This window comes from Jatropha curcas, chromosome 3 (assembly GCF_041381405.1).
Source record: "Jatropha curcas cultivar XTBG-Jc1 chromosome 3, XTBG_Jcur_1.0, whole genome shotgun sequence".
NCBI lineage: Eukaryota > Viridiplantae > Streptophyta > Magnoliopsida > Malpighiales > Euphorbiaceae > Jatropha > Jatropha curcas.
In genome coordinates, this window is record NC_143153.1 from 1033243 (window position 1) to 1047556 (window position 14314).

The window sequence follows — 14314 nt, forward strand, 5'->3', positions numbered from 1 at the left end:
TAAGTAATATTATTACTATAATTATCTTAGAAAAAAAGTCGATATTTAGTCCTGGATTAATATCGGAAGCAAAGAAAAAAAAAAAAAAAAAAAAAAAACTTAAGCCAAATAAGGTGGATTCCTTTTATGTATAAGCCAAAATGCTACGCAACGTTTCTTGAAAAGATGTAAATGATTATATTTATGGTAGATGATAAAGACTAATTATGCAAAGCAAGATGTTGATTAATTATTAATTAACATCACATGTAGCTAATGACCACAACTCCCAAAGATTTGACCCACTGTGTATGGCCAGTTAGCACAGGTTTGATTTGAATAAGAACCAAATTGGAATCGGTTTACATTTTGATCGATTATGTTCAAGAAAAGGGGAAAAAAAAACCAAAATCAATAAAAACTAACTAATTTTGATTGCAAAATCAAATATGAAAGACAAATTCAATTTAATTATCCAATTTTGAATTATTAAATCAAATATGGAAAGGAAATTGTGATCGAATATTCAATTTACATATATATTTACAAAATGGAAACCGAAGTTGAAATCGGATTAAAGGTTTGTTCACTCTATTTTTCTTTAACTATTAAGATTAGTTAACCGAAAGAAACCGGCTACTGCTCATCCTTGTGGTAGGCCCCAAGACATCCCATGTGGTCCCTTTCAGCATACTGAGACTGGTCCCCACCGTTATTGCCACCTCACCCACTCATTTATATTTTTACGGAGAAGTTATGATATAATCCTTGTAGTTTGTGAAATACAACCGGTACATATTTTTATTTTTATTTTTTAAATATATTAATTTATCTATATAGTTTATTTTTATTATATTATTAGATCATTATATTCAATTTTTGTATATTTTCCATTAAGTCAACACGAAAACACTAAGGTCAAATGAGATATACTAAAATATTACATAAAAAAATTACAAAGCAATTCCTATGGTTTTAAAAATACAACTAATCTATTCCCGTGTTTTTAAAAATAAAAAGAGTATTTTCATCATTTCATCAGATACTTAATAGAAAAGATGAAAAAATTAAACGAAATGACTTCATAGTCTGATACAAGTAAACTATAATGATGTTTTAATCCATGTTTTACATGACAGAAATAAACTAATTGTATTTTTCAAACCACATAAATCGTACCGTAATTTTTTTTTATTTTTATTGTATTAAACTTATTTACGAAAACTAAAGCATAATTTAATAATAAGTATATATATGAAAAAAAAGTTACCTAAGCCCGGTTTATAAATCTATTTGTAAATTAAATTAATGAAATTAAAAATTTTAAAAATAAATATTATTCTCATTTTATTTTTCTTGTGCTAAATAATTACAAATATCTTCATTTAAAAAATAATTATTCTATTAATTTAATTCATGGAGAGATTCATATAGTGGGGTGTAAGCAAGTGAATCCTTTTTTTTATATATATAATACACATTTTTATAGTTGTAGATTGATAGATCATATTCATATCATAATTTCCTAAACTGGTCAAATTGGCATCCCACATTTTTTACAGTAACCAGTGAATTTATTATACTTAACCCAAGATTGTACCCTACAGAGCCCATCATAGTCACGTGAAAAGGTCAGAGACCCTTCCTATCACCTGACACTCTTGTTCCATCTGTACCGTCCACGTGTTACACGTCTCAGTTACCGTTAAAGAGGCAACCGTATTTTAAAAATTAACAGATTCATCCTTTTGTGGTTTAATAAAGAAAGGAAAAAAAGGAAAAAAGAAGGGTGCAATATACAGAGTGTACGCAAGTTTCAACGTAAAAATGTATACTTTTGTGTATACTTTTTTTTTTTTTTACTGGAATACATGTTGGCTGGTTATTTGTTTAGTTTTAGCTTTTTTTTCTTAATGCTCAATGGATCTGAACTGTGAACTTTCCCATCTATGGTTTTTTGCATCCAGCATTTGTCTCCAAAATTCATGGTTTAAGGTATTATTATCTCTGTAGGTGAACTTTTTCTCCTGCAAAACCTTTGTCTCTTGTTTTACTGTTTCTTTTTTTTTTCTTTTTTTTTTTTTCTGTCCCTTTTGGAATCATAATAGATTCTTTCTCTCTGTTCTCTAATTAGTCTATTAATTAGACAATCATGAAGCCCTTGACGGGTTCTCTGCTTTAATTTAATGCCATTTGTATGGTTTCAGCTTTTTGGCTTTTATAAGCATTATTTTTTTTTTGTCCTCTATTTCCCCTGTTTTCTCTTTCTTTCTCCTCTTTAATGCGTGGGTCATTCTGGGTTTATGCAAGAAAATTAGTTACCCATTTGCGTGTAGTACTGCACATGGGTCCCTAGCTACTGTGAAGTAGTAAATTTGAGATATTATGAGAGTTCCTGTTGGGTATTATTGCTTTTTTTTTTTTTGAATACAAGTAATAAGATGTGTTTTTATCAGTTGTAAAACAAGACTTTATATTGCTTTACAAAGAGAGTGGGATAGATATTTAACGAGTACTATGTGTTTGATAAATGTACTCACTTGAGAAGATTGAACTGGGATAGCGATCTTTTTGATTAGGTTTTAACCAAATAAATGTGATTTTTGTTTGTTACAGTTCAAGTTAAGAGCTGAAAGTGATTTTCCAAGGGAATGAATAGTGGCCCATTTTCTTTGTCTCTAGATCTTTTATTTATTGCTATACATAATATAGAAATATATAGTCGTTAGCTATATATATAGGTTTAGATTTCAAGATTGTAGGATCTAGGCCATTTTGCTTTACTCGGGATCTGCTCTGTACAGTTATGAATTTGAGACTCTTCATCAACTACTGACGTAGAAAGCTAAGTGGGGTTCTGCATTGCAGTCACACACAGTCCTGTGAATTATTAACAGGTAATTAAGAAGCTTGGTTTTGTTTGAGAATGAGATCCATAGAGGATAAAGGGTGCTACAATCACGGACCAATTCAGGAGATTTCAACTGCCAATGGAATAAGTTTTGAGTTTCATAAAGGTAATGGAGGAGCTAACCGCACTTCTCATCATAGGACAGCTTTAGGCAAGCCAACTCCATCCAAATGGGATGATGCACAAAAATGGTTAGTGGGTTTGTCAAGAGGAGGTGGAGATAAAAGCCAATCCAAGCCAAGAAACTCAAATGCTGATGATAGAAGACTTATAGCTCCAGTTCCACAGCAAGAACAAGAGTATTCAAGTGGAGAAGATGAAGTTGTAGGAGAACAAACAAATGGGTCAACAGAAAATCCTTATGAAGTAGAAACCAAGAAAGTTGATTGCGATGAGTCCATTTGGAGAATCAATAAGCCAGTGCAGAATTCTTCTGCATCTGCTGTTAGATCAATATGTGTTAGGGATATGGGGACTGAGATGACCCCTATTGCTAGCCAAGAGCCTTCAAGAACAGCTACTCCTATTAGAGCTGGAACTCCAGTAGCAAGGAGCCCTATATCTTCAGGATCCTCTACCCCAATAAGGAATCAGCATGGGCAGCAAGGCAGTGATCAGGGCTATCCAACGGGGTTAGCATCGACTGAAAGCAGAGTTGATCCAAGTTCTGTTGCCAGAGGACGCCATGGAGAAGAACTCAGTGGATCTAAGATACCTGAAAATAAGGATTTAGATGAAGGAAGAAATCTGAATCCCTTAGAAACAAGAGCTATGGCGTGGGACGAGGCAGAGCGAGCCAAATATACAGCTAGGTGATCTACTAACTATTTGCTAACATGGCATTCATTTTGCAACTGCATTATGACCTGTTTATGTTTATGTGTTAAGGTTGGCTATTCTTTGTTTTCGTAGGTATAAGCGTGAAGAGGTGAAGATACAAGCCTGGGAAAATCATGAGAGGAGGAAAGCAGAGATGGAAATGAGGAAAATGGAGGTAATCTTTATATTCAAGATTGAAGATTGATCAATGACACTTTGCTTTTGTTTAGTTTGGATCTGTTGCTTTTTATCAAATGCTTTATTTGCAATGTCACAATATGTAGGGTTCAGAAATGTTTCAATACAATGCTTGAAGACCAACATATCATTAGAATTGTCGACATTTTTAAAAATATCATCATTTCTATCTCCAAAATTCAAGAAATTAACTTATGTTACTATACTTCTGAGCCACTCCAAATGCAAATTCATCAAACCAGTATTAGGAGAATTATACACATGCCTTAATCTGAAATTTTGCTTTTACTTGTATCAATAATTATATGCACACATCCTTTCTTGTTTCCTTGGACTCATATTACCATGTATTGCTAATAATTGATGCATGATAATGTCTTTGACCGCTTAGGCTTGCTAGGTTCAGTAAGTAGTCTGTCCCTATAATCCTGGCAATTGAACTTGAAAAATAAAACTGTAGTATCTAAACTGAAAATGATCCTGTGCTTGTACCGGTTGTTGAGCAATTTTTAATGAAAAACAGTGTTAATAGCCACAATGTTTTGCCATATTGAGTCAAATACTAGTCCAAAAGCATTGGTACTTAGTCTGCAGATAAAATTTGACCTCATTGGTATCTTTTTCATAGGTGAAGGCCGAGAGAATGAAAGCTCGCGCACAAGAAAGGTTAGCAAGCAAACTTGCCACAACAAAAAGAGTAGCTGAAGAGAAGCGTGCAAATGCAGAGGCCAAAATGAATGAAAAAGCTGTAAAAACTGCTGAAAGAGCGGATTATATAAGGAGGACCGGTCACTTGCCCTCTTCCTTCTCCTTCTCCTTTAAGTTGCCTTCCGTTTGCTGGTAGCGGCACTGCCTCATGTCTCCATATAACATATCTTCTAATAACCATTTTTCTGTCAGTTTCTTTTTCCCTTTTCTGATATATCTCTGAACTTGTGGATCCATTAATTTGTAAGTTAAATTCTGATACTGCATTCCTCTAATAAATTTTTGACTCTCCACTTCACAAAAGGAAATTAAAAGGGCTTCAATGAGTTGCATAATTTGCAATACCAGAAAACAAGTTCATTGTAGTACTATGAAATGTGGTCATTAAACATATTATCTTCCATAATTACTCTTTTCTTCGTACAATAATCTTCTGAGACAACGAAAAAGCTTTTCTTTTTTTCTGAAAAAAAAAAAAAAAAACATCAAAGAGATTAAAAAAAACAAACAAAAGGAAAGACTAAGCTCTAACATACCCAACTTTGGCTGTATCAGCCTGCAAAAGAGGCAAAGAGCTAACACCGTAGAGGGAGGTTCATACCAAATATGCTATTCTGAAACGACGGGTTGTTTAGTTTTGTTATATATTGAATAGGGGCTTGCCGTTTATGCTGAGAATTGTTTTTATGTGTAGGGTGCTTCAAACGACAATGTGAAAACGAAATAGAATGCCCATGAGAAGAATGTTTGATCTCCTGTGGGGTATAATTGATATCAATGTCAAGCTGAACGTAAGTACAGAGCCCTTTAAATTTGGAACTCGGTCTAAAAAGGCATACCCTTCAACGAGAGAATTACCGGAGCTTCATTGGATTTCGAGTTAAAACTCTCTTCGTATTCTTATTTTATGTCAATTTAAATTAGTAGAATTAGCGGACATTATTGGATATTGAGTTTTTTTTTTAAATTACCATTAAATGTAGAATTATGGTGTGCTATAGTAATAAATAATTATCATGGTGTGAACAGAAATTTTGAAATTGAATTTTTTTTGAATTTTTTTTGTGTAAACCATTGAACTTCGTTGTTAGGGGATAGATTCGGTTTTTGGCTTTGAAATTGGAATTTGATGCGATTCAATAATAGAACAATCTTCTGTGGGGGTATAAAGGTAATATCAACTATCGTCAAGCGACGAATCGTTTAGAATAAATTTAATAAAAAAAAGCAATGATTTGGAGATAGCACGCGACCTTAAACGCTAGTTTTCGGTGACAGTCTCGACTCTCTTTCTCTCTCTTGGATCGAGGGGTCGAGTTGAATATCTATCTATCGCTCTCTTATCTCTCTCTCTCTCTCGAACCGCCGTCGCCGCCTTTTCTCTTTCTCATCGGTAAGCCTTAATCTACCATTATAAACGCCATCGAGAGATTTCTCTCTCTGTTAATTCAATTTATAGGGTTTTTTAAAAAAATTTTTGTTTACCTTTTCTGTTTGTTGCTTCAATTTCTAGGGTTCCCCTCGCTGTATCTTTTAAATCACTAATCGTTCGAGGGAGTTTCGAGCTGAGTACTTCAATAATCGAGGGTCTGAAATTGATTGTGTTGCTACTTTGTTGCTTCCTTTGGTTTTTGCTGCTAGATCTGACGTTTGTTTCGAATTGAATTTTGGGTTTTGTTTTTTTATAAAAAATTGAAAAGAATTGGCTGGTTTAGGGTGTAATAAAGAGGTGAATAGGGATTTGAATTGGGATTAGGATTTTATATTGTGAAGCTTGCTTCCTTTGTTGTAATATATGGCGGCTGGGAGACATGGAGGTTATCGCGATAACGAATTTCGGGGACGTGAGTCTGATGTTGAATATTCAAGAAAGGAGTTTGCTTATTCTAAAGAGGAGTATGATAGGATTGGGAATGGTAATCGTCAAAATGAACGAGGTAGAGTTCGTGATATGAGAGATAGGGGTAGGCTTAGACAAAAAGATATTAAGGAGAGAGAAGTGGCAAATGGTGGGTATCGTTCCTCTTCTAGTAGGAGCGATTCGGGTAGTAGTGGTGGCACTGGTGGTGCTCACGGACCCCGGAGATGTGGGTTTACTGCTAGAACCATGGATAGGGAGCCTGGTGAATTGTCTAGTGAGAGTGGATCAGATGATGTAATAGAGTCCGAATCACAGGTTAACAAAGATGGTGAGGTTTCAAAGGGAATTGAAAATGGGATTCAGACTCCTGTGGAGAAGAAGAGGAAGTTTTCTCCTATAGTTTGGGATAGGGATGATAAACAACTGACTAATTCTTCAAAAAGTAGGATTTCTACAGCAATGACAACTCTCCCTCCACCACCCCCCCTCCCTAGGGCATATCGTCAGTCACCTAATGTTATTCCAGATGGAGGTGTAGAGATATCTCCATCTAAGAGTAGTAAAAGCCAGCAATTCCATTCATCTTCTCCAGTCAACAGTTCAGTGGCTAAAGGGTCAGGTAGATCTTCTGAGTCTGTGTCTCCAGTAGAATTGGCTTCTTTACCTTTAGAGGAGCATCGATTGGTTAGTGACCATGATAATGAAGCTGAGCTGATAGATGATGAGGATTATGTGCCAACGCGGAATATATCGTCTTCTAGATGGGCTGCTGGAAATAATTCTCCAGTCGATGAAGGTGAAATTGTAGAGGATCAGGAAATGCCTAAAAGAAGAAGAAAGATGCCTTATTTGGAGGCACTGGATTTCAGAGCACGCAATAGGTCAATTACTCCTGACTTTGGAGACTTTAAGAGAGAAGGTTCAGATGGAGTTAGAGGGAGGTCTGTTGACTCTGATGAGCGAGACACTCATGCTAGGTCATCGAGTAGGGATGCTAACTCTGGTAATGGTACTGATAAGGATGACTACATGGAGATCGATGATAGACATGATGAAAATGACGGTAGCAATAGCCATTCTGATGCAGATTCTGAGAATGATAATGGTTCTCATGAAACACCAGAATCTGCTGGTCCTCCTCAAAGAAGTATAAACATGCTTCAAGGCTGCAGAAGTGTAGATGAGTTTGAGAGACTAAATAAGATAGATGAAGGCACTTATGGAGTTGTATATAGAGCTAAAGACAAGAAAACTGGGGAAATTGTAGCATTGAAGAAGGTGAAAATGGAGAAAGAACGAGAAGGTTTTCCGTTAACATCTTTGAGGGAAATAAACATTCTTCTTTCTTTTCATCACCCTTCAATTGTTGATGTAAAAGAAGTTGTGGTAGGCAGCAATCTTGATAGCATTTTTATGGTGATGGAATATATGGAGCATGATCTTAGGGGTCTCATGGAATCGATGAAGCAGCCATTTAGTCAAAGTGAAGTTAAATGCTTAATGCTCCAGTTGTTGGCTGGTGTCAAGTATCTCCACGATAATTGGGTCCTTCATCGAGATTTAAAGACATCAAATTTGCTTTTAAATAATCGGGGTGAGTTAAAGATATGTGACTTTGGGTTGGCTCGTCAATATGGGAGTCCATTGAAACCATATACTCATTTGGTGGTCACTCTTTGGTACAGGTGAGCTGCATTGCAGATATACTACTATATTTTTTGGCATATTCAGTATCTTGAACCTTTTGCAATTTGTTTGATGTTGCCTGGATTTGTCACTTTTCATTTAAATGAAGTTTGTCTCTTTCTCTTGTTGAGGTAACCAATGATTCCAAATTATTTCTTATTTATTATTGGGTTAGAGAATCTTGGTTAGTTAATCATCATTTAATGATTATACAAGTAGTACTGAATTTCTGACTCTGTGAAGCTATGCATTCATAGAACCATTCATTTTTTTTTGGGTTTCCCATGCATGTGTCAGATAATTTTAGGAATTGTCGAACTTCAATGTTAGGATCCTCTTCTCTGCTTGTTATTATATAGGGATTTGTTTTTTATTTATTTATTTATTTATTCATTTAGTCTTTAGTATGCCTGATGTTTTATGATATATTTAAGCGATCAACTTGCCTTGTTTAGTTTTTTTTATGTTCTCAATATATTTTTTCAGGGCGCCTGAACTTCTTTTGGGAGCCAAACAATATTCAACTGCAATTGATATGTGGTCGTTAGGTTGTATTATGGCTGAACTATTATCAAAGGAACCGCTTTTCAATGGGAAAACAGAATTTGATCAACTTGACAAGGTAAATATATTGCCAAAGAAAGTTTAGGTATACTTTGCAAAACTAGTTTCTGCTTGAACTTCAGCCATCTATTGGAGTTCTTGGGGTGCTCAACATCCTGATTGCTCCTCTGTAGGTCATGGGTCATATTTTCTTCCCTTTTTTGGATTGCAGATTTTCCGAACTCTTGGTACACCAAATGAGTCAATCTGGCCTGGGTTCTCCAAGTTGCCTGGTGTTAAGGTCAACTTTGTTAAGCATCAGTAAGTATCAATTTGTAATAGAATTACTTTCCAAATATTCTCCACTCCAATTGTTCTTATTATTGCCACTGTTTTCCCAGGCTTCCAGCTGGGTGATTCTGGTCTGGGTATCTGGCCTCATTGGCGACGCAGTTTCGAAATTCATTTTTTCTTTGTACTAAATGGCTGACCTGTTCCTTTCAGGTATAACCTACTGCGTAAGAAATTCCCGGCAACATCTTTCACTGGATCACCAGTTCTTTCAGATTCTGGATTTGATTTGTTGAACAAACTACTAACCTATGACCCTGAGAAGGTAGATAATATGCACTATACATGATGTTGTCTTTGGTTTTTAGACTGTTGTGCAAACTTAATACAGCCCATGGTATTTTCTTACAGAGAATTACTGCCGAAGATGCTCTAAACCATGAGTGGTTTCGTGAAGTTCCTCTTCCCAAATCCAAAGATTTTATGCCTACTTTTCCTGCTCAGCATGCTCAAGACAGGTATCTTGTCCTTGTAAAGAGGAATTAGCTTGAAGTAATTATTCTTTAATTCATATTGAAGTTTATTCATTAAAGTTCTTTAAAATTGCCAAAATTAGGCGTTTGCGAAGAATATTGAAGAGCCCAGATCCTCTAGAAGAGCAGCGCAGAAAGGAGCTGCAACAAGGGGAGCTAGGTACCGGCGGTTTGTTTGGTTAACAGGCCTTGGCTGTTAATCTCTGTACTCTAGTTGCCACATGACTGACACAGGATGAAGTTGAGGTGAGGGATATCCATTGGAAGGAAGTTGCGAAAATTGTTTCTCAGACGATCATTCATACTTTTTTTAGCAGGACTTTGTGGTGATTTGGGTGGAGAAATTATTTGTCTCCTGCCACCCAGCTAATTTGCAGGTTAACTTTGTCCTCCAGCTTTCATCAACATATAGAAATGCATCTGTGACACTGATTGCATTGCAAGGTGTGGCATAATGGCCTTTCATCTTAAAATATCAGTTTCAGCTGGAACTTTTGTATGTAACATATTTCATTGGTACATTGTAAACAATTCTATTAAATTTGGTTTTGAAGTTTAGAACTCTATGGATTTACACTCCACTATCAGTTTTTCAATTTTTTTAATATTCACATTGTGTTTGCAAGAGAGAAGGTTGGTGTGAAGTGGAGGAGACGTTCTTAGCTTTTCATTGATGAAGAAATAGACAGTAACCATAGAATGCTGAAGGTAATTTACTTATTTGATATCTGTGGTTGTTATCCCAGATCAGGATTATTGTTTCCATTCCTTATGGGCTATGCCTATGTTGACATTTTGGTGTTAGATTGCTGATTAGATGTTCATCTGTCTTTTGGTACCCTAGCTTTTATACAATTCAAATATTAGTAAAAAGAAGTGGAAAATGCAAAAAAGAATCTCTACACCGGTTTCTGGAAAGTGTATGATGATCTCATAGATGTGCTTACAGTTTGAAGTTCTAGTCTGCTAGTGATACTATTGCCCAATGGCTGGCAGTATGCCATCTTTTCAACTTCTATTTGTTTGTGCACTTTTTTTGTATGCGCTTAAGATAATCTTGTAATAATAATGATTCCTCACCAAATTAAATTATTTAATAATATTATCTTAATGACTTTAGGTTTAACCTCATAGTCTAAGTATGTATCGCTATTTGTAGTTGTAGTGGAATTGGTTATTACTGTGAAATTTTTGCTGGATTAATTAAAGCTTCACTTACCTCTTGTTTGATGCCGACCTTATCCGCCTGCGTTCCTCTCTCTCTTTCCTCTTTTTTTCTTTTTTTGAAATCCAATAATTTGAATTTATACTATCAATAATTTGGTCCTTTTATTATCTAGAAAAAAAGGGGCAAAAAAAAGTCATTTTAACTAAAAAGAACTTGATCTTGATTATGAAAGGACTGATATACTGAATTTCACAAAAGTCAAGTTCCAAGTGTTGGATCCTTCAATGGTGAGGTCGAAAATGCAAAAACTTGAATATAATTGTACATCTTGAACATCTACTGGATAAACTCGAAAAGAGAAGGGCAGCCATCAGTATTATGAGTTGATGATTATGCAGCAGCTTTTACTTTATTATATAAGCATAGGCTAATTTTATTGGAAATTTTTAGTAGAATTGTGGAGTCCTACATCTTTTTCTTGGCTTGTTTGAGTAGTTTTAATTCTTATTGCTGCTTCAACAATTTCTACACTAGGAAAGTGATATCACTATTGAAGGGTCTCATGAATTTTATATTTTGTGCTTTTAATATGGATTATAATGCCGATCCTTATTTAATCATTCCTTTTTTTTTTTTTTTTTGTGGGGGGAGTTGGAACAGCATTATCACAAAAGGAGTTAGGGTAATATATGTTGTTTGGTTTCTATGGATGGCGTGAAATGATGTGTTGAAGAACTGAATTACTTTGATGAAAGATGAAATTGTTATTTTTGCCTTCAAGATTTATAATTTTTATATGGTGAACTTCGACTCGCGATTTTATTCTGGTCAGTGACCTGTTATGTGGAATTGAATTCATTGATTGTGTTGATGATTAACATGCTGGACAAAAAGTAATGTTTAGTTCTGCCTTTTTCCACATCTGTTTTTTCCCCCTCTTTATTTATATGTTGCGAAATTGAGACTTTAACCACCCAGAACCTTTTTATGATATTTTCTGTGGATGTCACTGCAGTATCAAAGCAAGCAGGTTCAGGAGGTTACCTGCATACTGGATTTTATAGAACTTTCAATTAGTTGTCTTCAGGCTCAATAGAGGTACTATACATACCTTGGTTTGTTCTGATGCGTGTTTATTTAATTGATTTCCCTGTGCTTAACTTTTAGTGCTGGGATCTTGAGCTTGAGCTTTCTTATATACTGTTGTGGCATATGTTCGTAACTTTGAAAATGAATTGGATAGTTCTCATGCTTTGTTGGGTGCTTTTCAAGGTATCCTGGGAATTTAGTGTTGATATGCTAAATTCTTCAACCCTTTATTTGTTTACTATCTCTAGATAGCTTTACTTTATACATGGATCCAGATAGGATGAATCATTTTTTATAGTGAGGGTAGGGGATGTGGCTGGTTAAGACATTTTATTATTAATTATATTGGATCGTATTATTTGTGATCCGCGGGCAGAACTCTGATGCCTTGAAGCAATTAATTGAAAGAAAGTTCAGATGTGGTTAATGAGTGTAAGATGCGGATGCAAACAAATGATCATGCAAATATTTTTCCCACTATCATTTTTGAAGAGATGCTTTTGATTTTGAATTAGTAATAAATTGACAGTTCAACGGGAAATCCTTTAGTAGCTGAAATAAACAGGGTTTGGCCAGCTTGCTCTGAAAAATTGATGTATATGCACTGAGCATAAATCTTGACTCTTGGAAATTGGTCAACATACTAAAGGCTTGAAGCTGTTGTTGGATGTATTTATAACTTGAATGTTTCAACCTGTTGAAAAGGACATGGCCTGATTGTCATCGTTGGAGGTAATGCTCTGATTTTATAAGACCAAACAACATCCATAGCTTGCCACCAAATTTGTGCAGTTTGTCAGCATTTTGCAATTGCATATAGATATATTTTGGCTGTGTGTTATCTGTAATTTTTATCATGGCCATTCAAGCTCCATATCCAGGACATGGATCGTAAAGATTTTTTTTTTTTTGGTTGGGTTATATCATGTTAGTAACTTATGTTTGTACTTTTAATTTATTTGAGCTCTGTTTTGATGATGAGAAATATGAGTGCAAAAAGCCTGAAGTTATTGGAGACTATTCATGAAATTAAGCTTCCAAAGTTCATTAATGGTTGCGGGGAAATTATAGTGGAGTTGTCACCTTTTTTCAGAAGGTGCAATTGTCTAAATGTAGCTGGCAAAGGATGCATCGATGCTCTTTTTACGATATTAAATAATAATGCCATTTCCATAGTTGCTGTTGAATGAATCAACATCTACAATGTATTCTCTTCCTAGCCTTGCAATATATTCTTATTTATAGTTACAATCTCTGTCTAAGGCAGTAGAGATTTTGGCTATTGCATTTTGTTTTTGATTGCTTCTATTTTTTTTTTTTTTTTCCAAAGAAAGGCTGCTTTTGGGTATGTAATTGAAGTCGCGGCCAAGATTTTGGGATTTTGAAAAAGGTTGCAGAAGTTGTAGTTGGGAATCATAAAATAGTTATAATAAATAAATAATTAGAAGAAAAAAACTGAATGTTGCTTAATTTATTCTGAATATGAATAATCAGTTGAAAGTATTGCTGCTCTTTTTCTTTCCTTCACGATGCCATAATGTGGAATTTCATAATAAAGAATCGGTAAGATTGGCATTTTGAATCCCCATTTTGTAAGAAATAAATCCAAAAGATACCGTAACCCTATTTCATCTAGGATTAGGGTTGCAAGGGAAACAAGTCTTCTCCAACTTAATTAAGACCTGAACCAAACCCAAACCAATCCTACTCTAACTCCAACACTAATCACGTTATTATAATTAATTAATGGGAAAATGATTAGCTTGGTTAACCAAACTAATTAAGTCATCCTTGTAGTTTGGTAATATCAATTAATGGTTCGCGAAGTCATTTCTACAGTTTGGCAATATTAATCAATGGTCTGTGAAGTTTACCTTTATTAAATCACTTACGATGCTTAAAAAGAGAAAATAATCAATTCATCTAGTTTTGATTAAACTAATTAAATCATCCCTGCAGTTTAACAATATTAATTAATGATCTGAAGGTTTATTTTTGTCAAATCATTTAGTCATTCCATCTATTTTCTCTATATTTTTTCATTAAAACCTTCATAAAAAAAAAAAAAAAGAAAAGACTAAACTAAACCTATGTTAGAATTTTCATTTGTTGTTGAGGGAAAATAAAGAGTCAGAGTATATATTGATTATTTGATAGTCACCTAAAAAAAAGAATGATCAACATAATGTGTCACTTTACTGACTTGAGCTACCTGAAAAAAGATGAAAAAGAAAAAATACATTGAGTTAACTTTAATAAAAATAATAGAGATTGAATTTTAGGTATTAACATTCAAGAGGACAAGTTATTTATATATTCCATTACAAACTACAATTAATGAAATGTAGGACCACAGTAACAGTAAGAATATTTATGAAAAAAAATCCACCGTTTTTGCAGTATTTCAATTATAAATTTGTTAAAATTTAACTGTCATTCCGTTATAAAGTAAATAACCTAAACTTATAAATTTGTTAAAATTTAACTGTCATTCCGTTATAAAGTAAATAACCTAAACTAGTTTAGTC

The 14314-nt window shown here is 34.4% G+C and overlaps 2 protein-coding genes across 13 annotated transcripts; both read left to right on the forward strand.

Annotated features, from left to right (window-relative positions):
• The first annotated feature begins 1847 nt into the window (after window positions 1–1847).
• On the forward strand, window positions 1848–5647 carry LOC105644764 (Remorin family protein). 2 transcript variants are annotated; one of them, XM_012230229.4, is made up of 5 exons: window positions 1848–1974; window positions 2784–3702; window positions 3803–3884; window positions 4536–4747; window positions 5310–5647. In XM_012230229.4, exons 2-5 carry the CDS (start codon window positions 2906–2908, stop codon window positions 5329–5331), a joined length of 1113 nt encoding a protein of 370 aa, XP_012085619.1. In that variant the 5' UTR covers window positions 1848–1974; window positions 2784–2905; the 3' UTR covers window positions 5332–5647. The 2 variants fall into 2 exon arrangements, with proteins under 2 accessions (XP_012085619.1, XP_089575293.1); XM_089719167.1 differs by lacking the exons at window positions 1848–1974; window positions 5310–5647 and having other exon boundaries at window positions 2065–3702; window positions 4536–4894.
• A 201-nt stretch (window positions 5648–5848) lies between these two features.
• Window positions 5849–13260, forward strand: LOC105644762 (Protein kinase superfamily protein). Of its 11 annotated transcripts, none has more exons than XR_016320084.1 (10): window positions 5849–6008; window positions 6129–8161; window positions 8649–8784; window positions 8938–9026; window positions 9210–9321; window positions 9408–9514; window positions 9613–10025; window positions 10163–10237; window positions 11713–11795; window positions 12880–13260. XR_016320084.1 is itself a non-coding variant. In XM_089719165.1 (7 exons), exons 2-7 carry the CDS (start codon window positions 6411–6413, stop codon window positions 9710–9712), a joined length of 2295 nt encoding a protein of 764 aa, XP_089575291.1. In that variant the 5' UTR covers window positions 5849–6008; window positions 6129–6410; the 3' UTR covers window positions 9713–10090. The 11 variants fall into 11 exon arrangements, 2 of the variants coding, with proteins under 2 accessions (XP_089575291.1, XP_089575292.1); XR_016320085.1 differs by having other exon boundaries at window positions 9613–9775; window positions 9847–10025; window positions 11713–13260; XR_005179162.2 differs by having other exon boundaries at window positions 9613–9775; window positions 9847–9973; window positions 10156–10237; window positions 11713–13260.
• Window positions 13261–14314: the final 1054 nt, after the last annotated feature.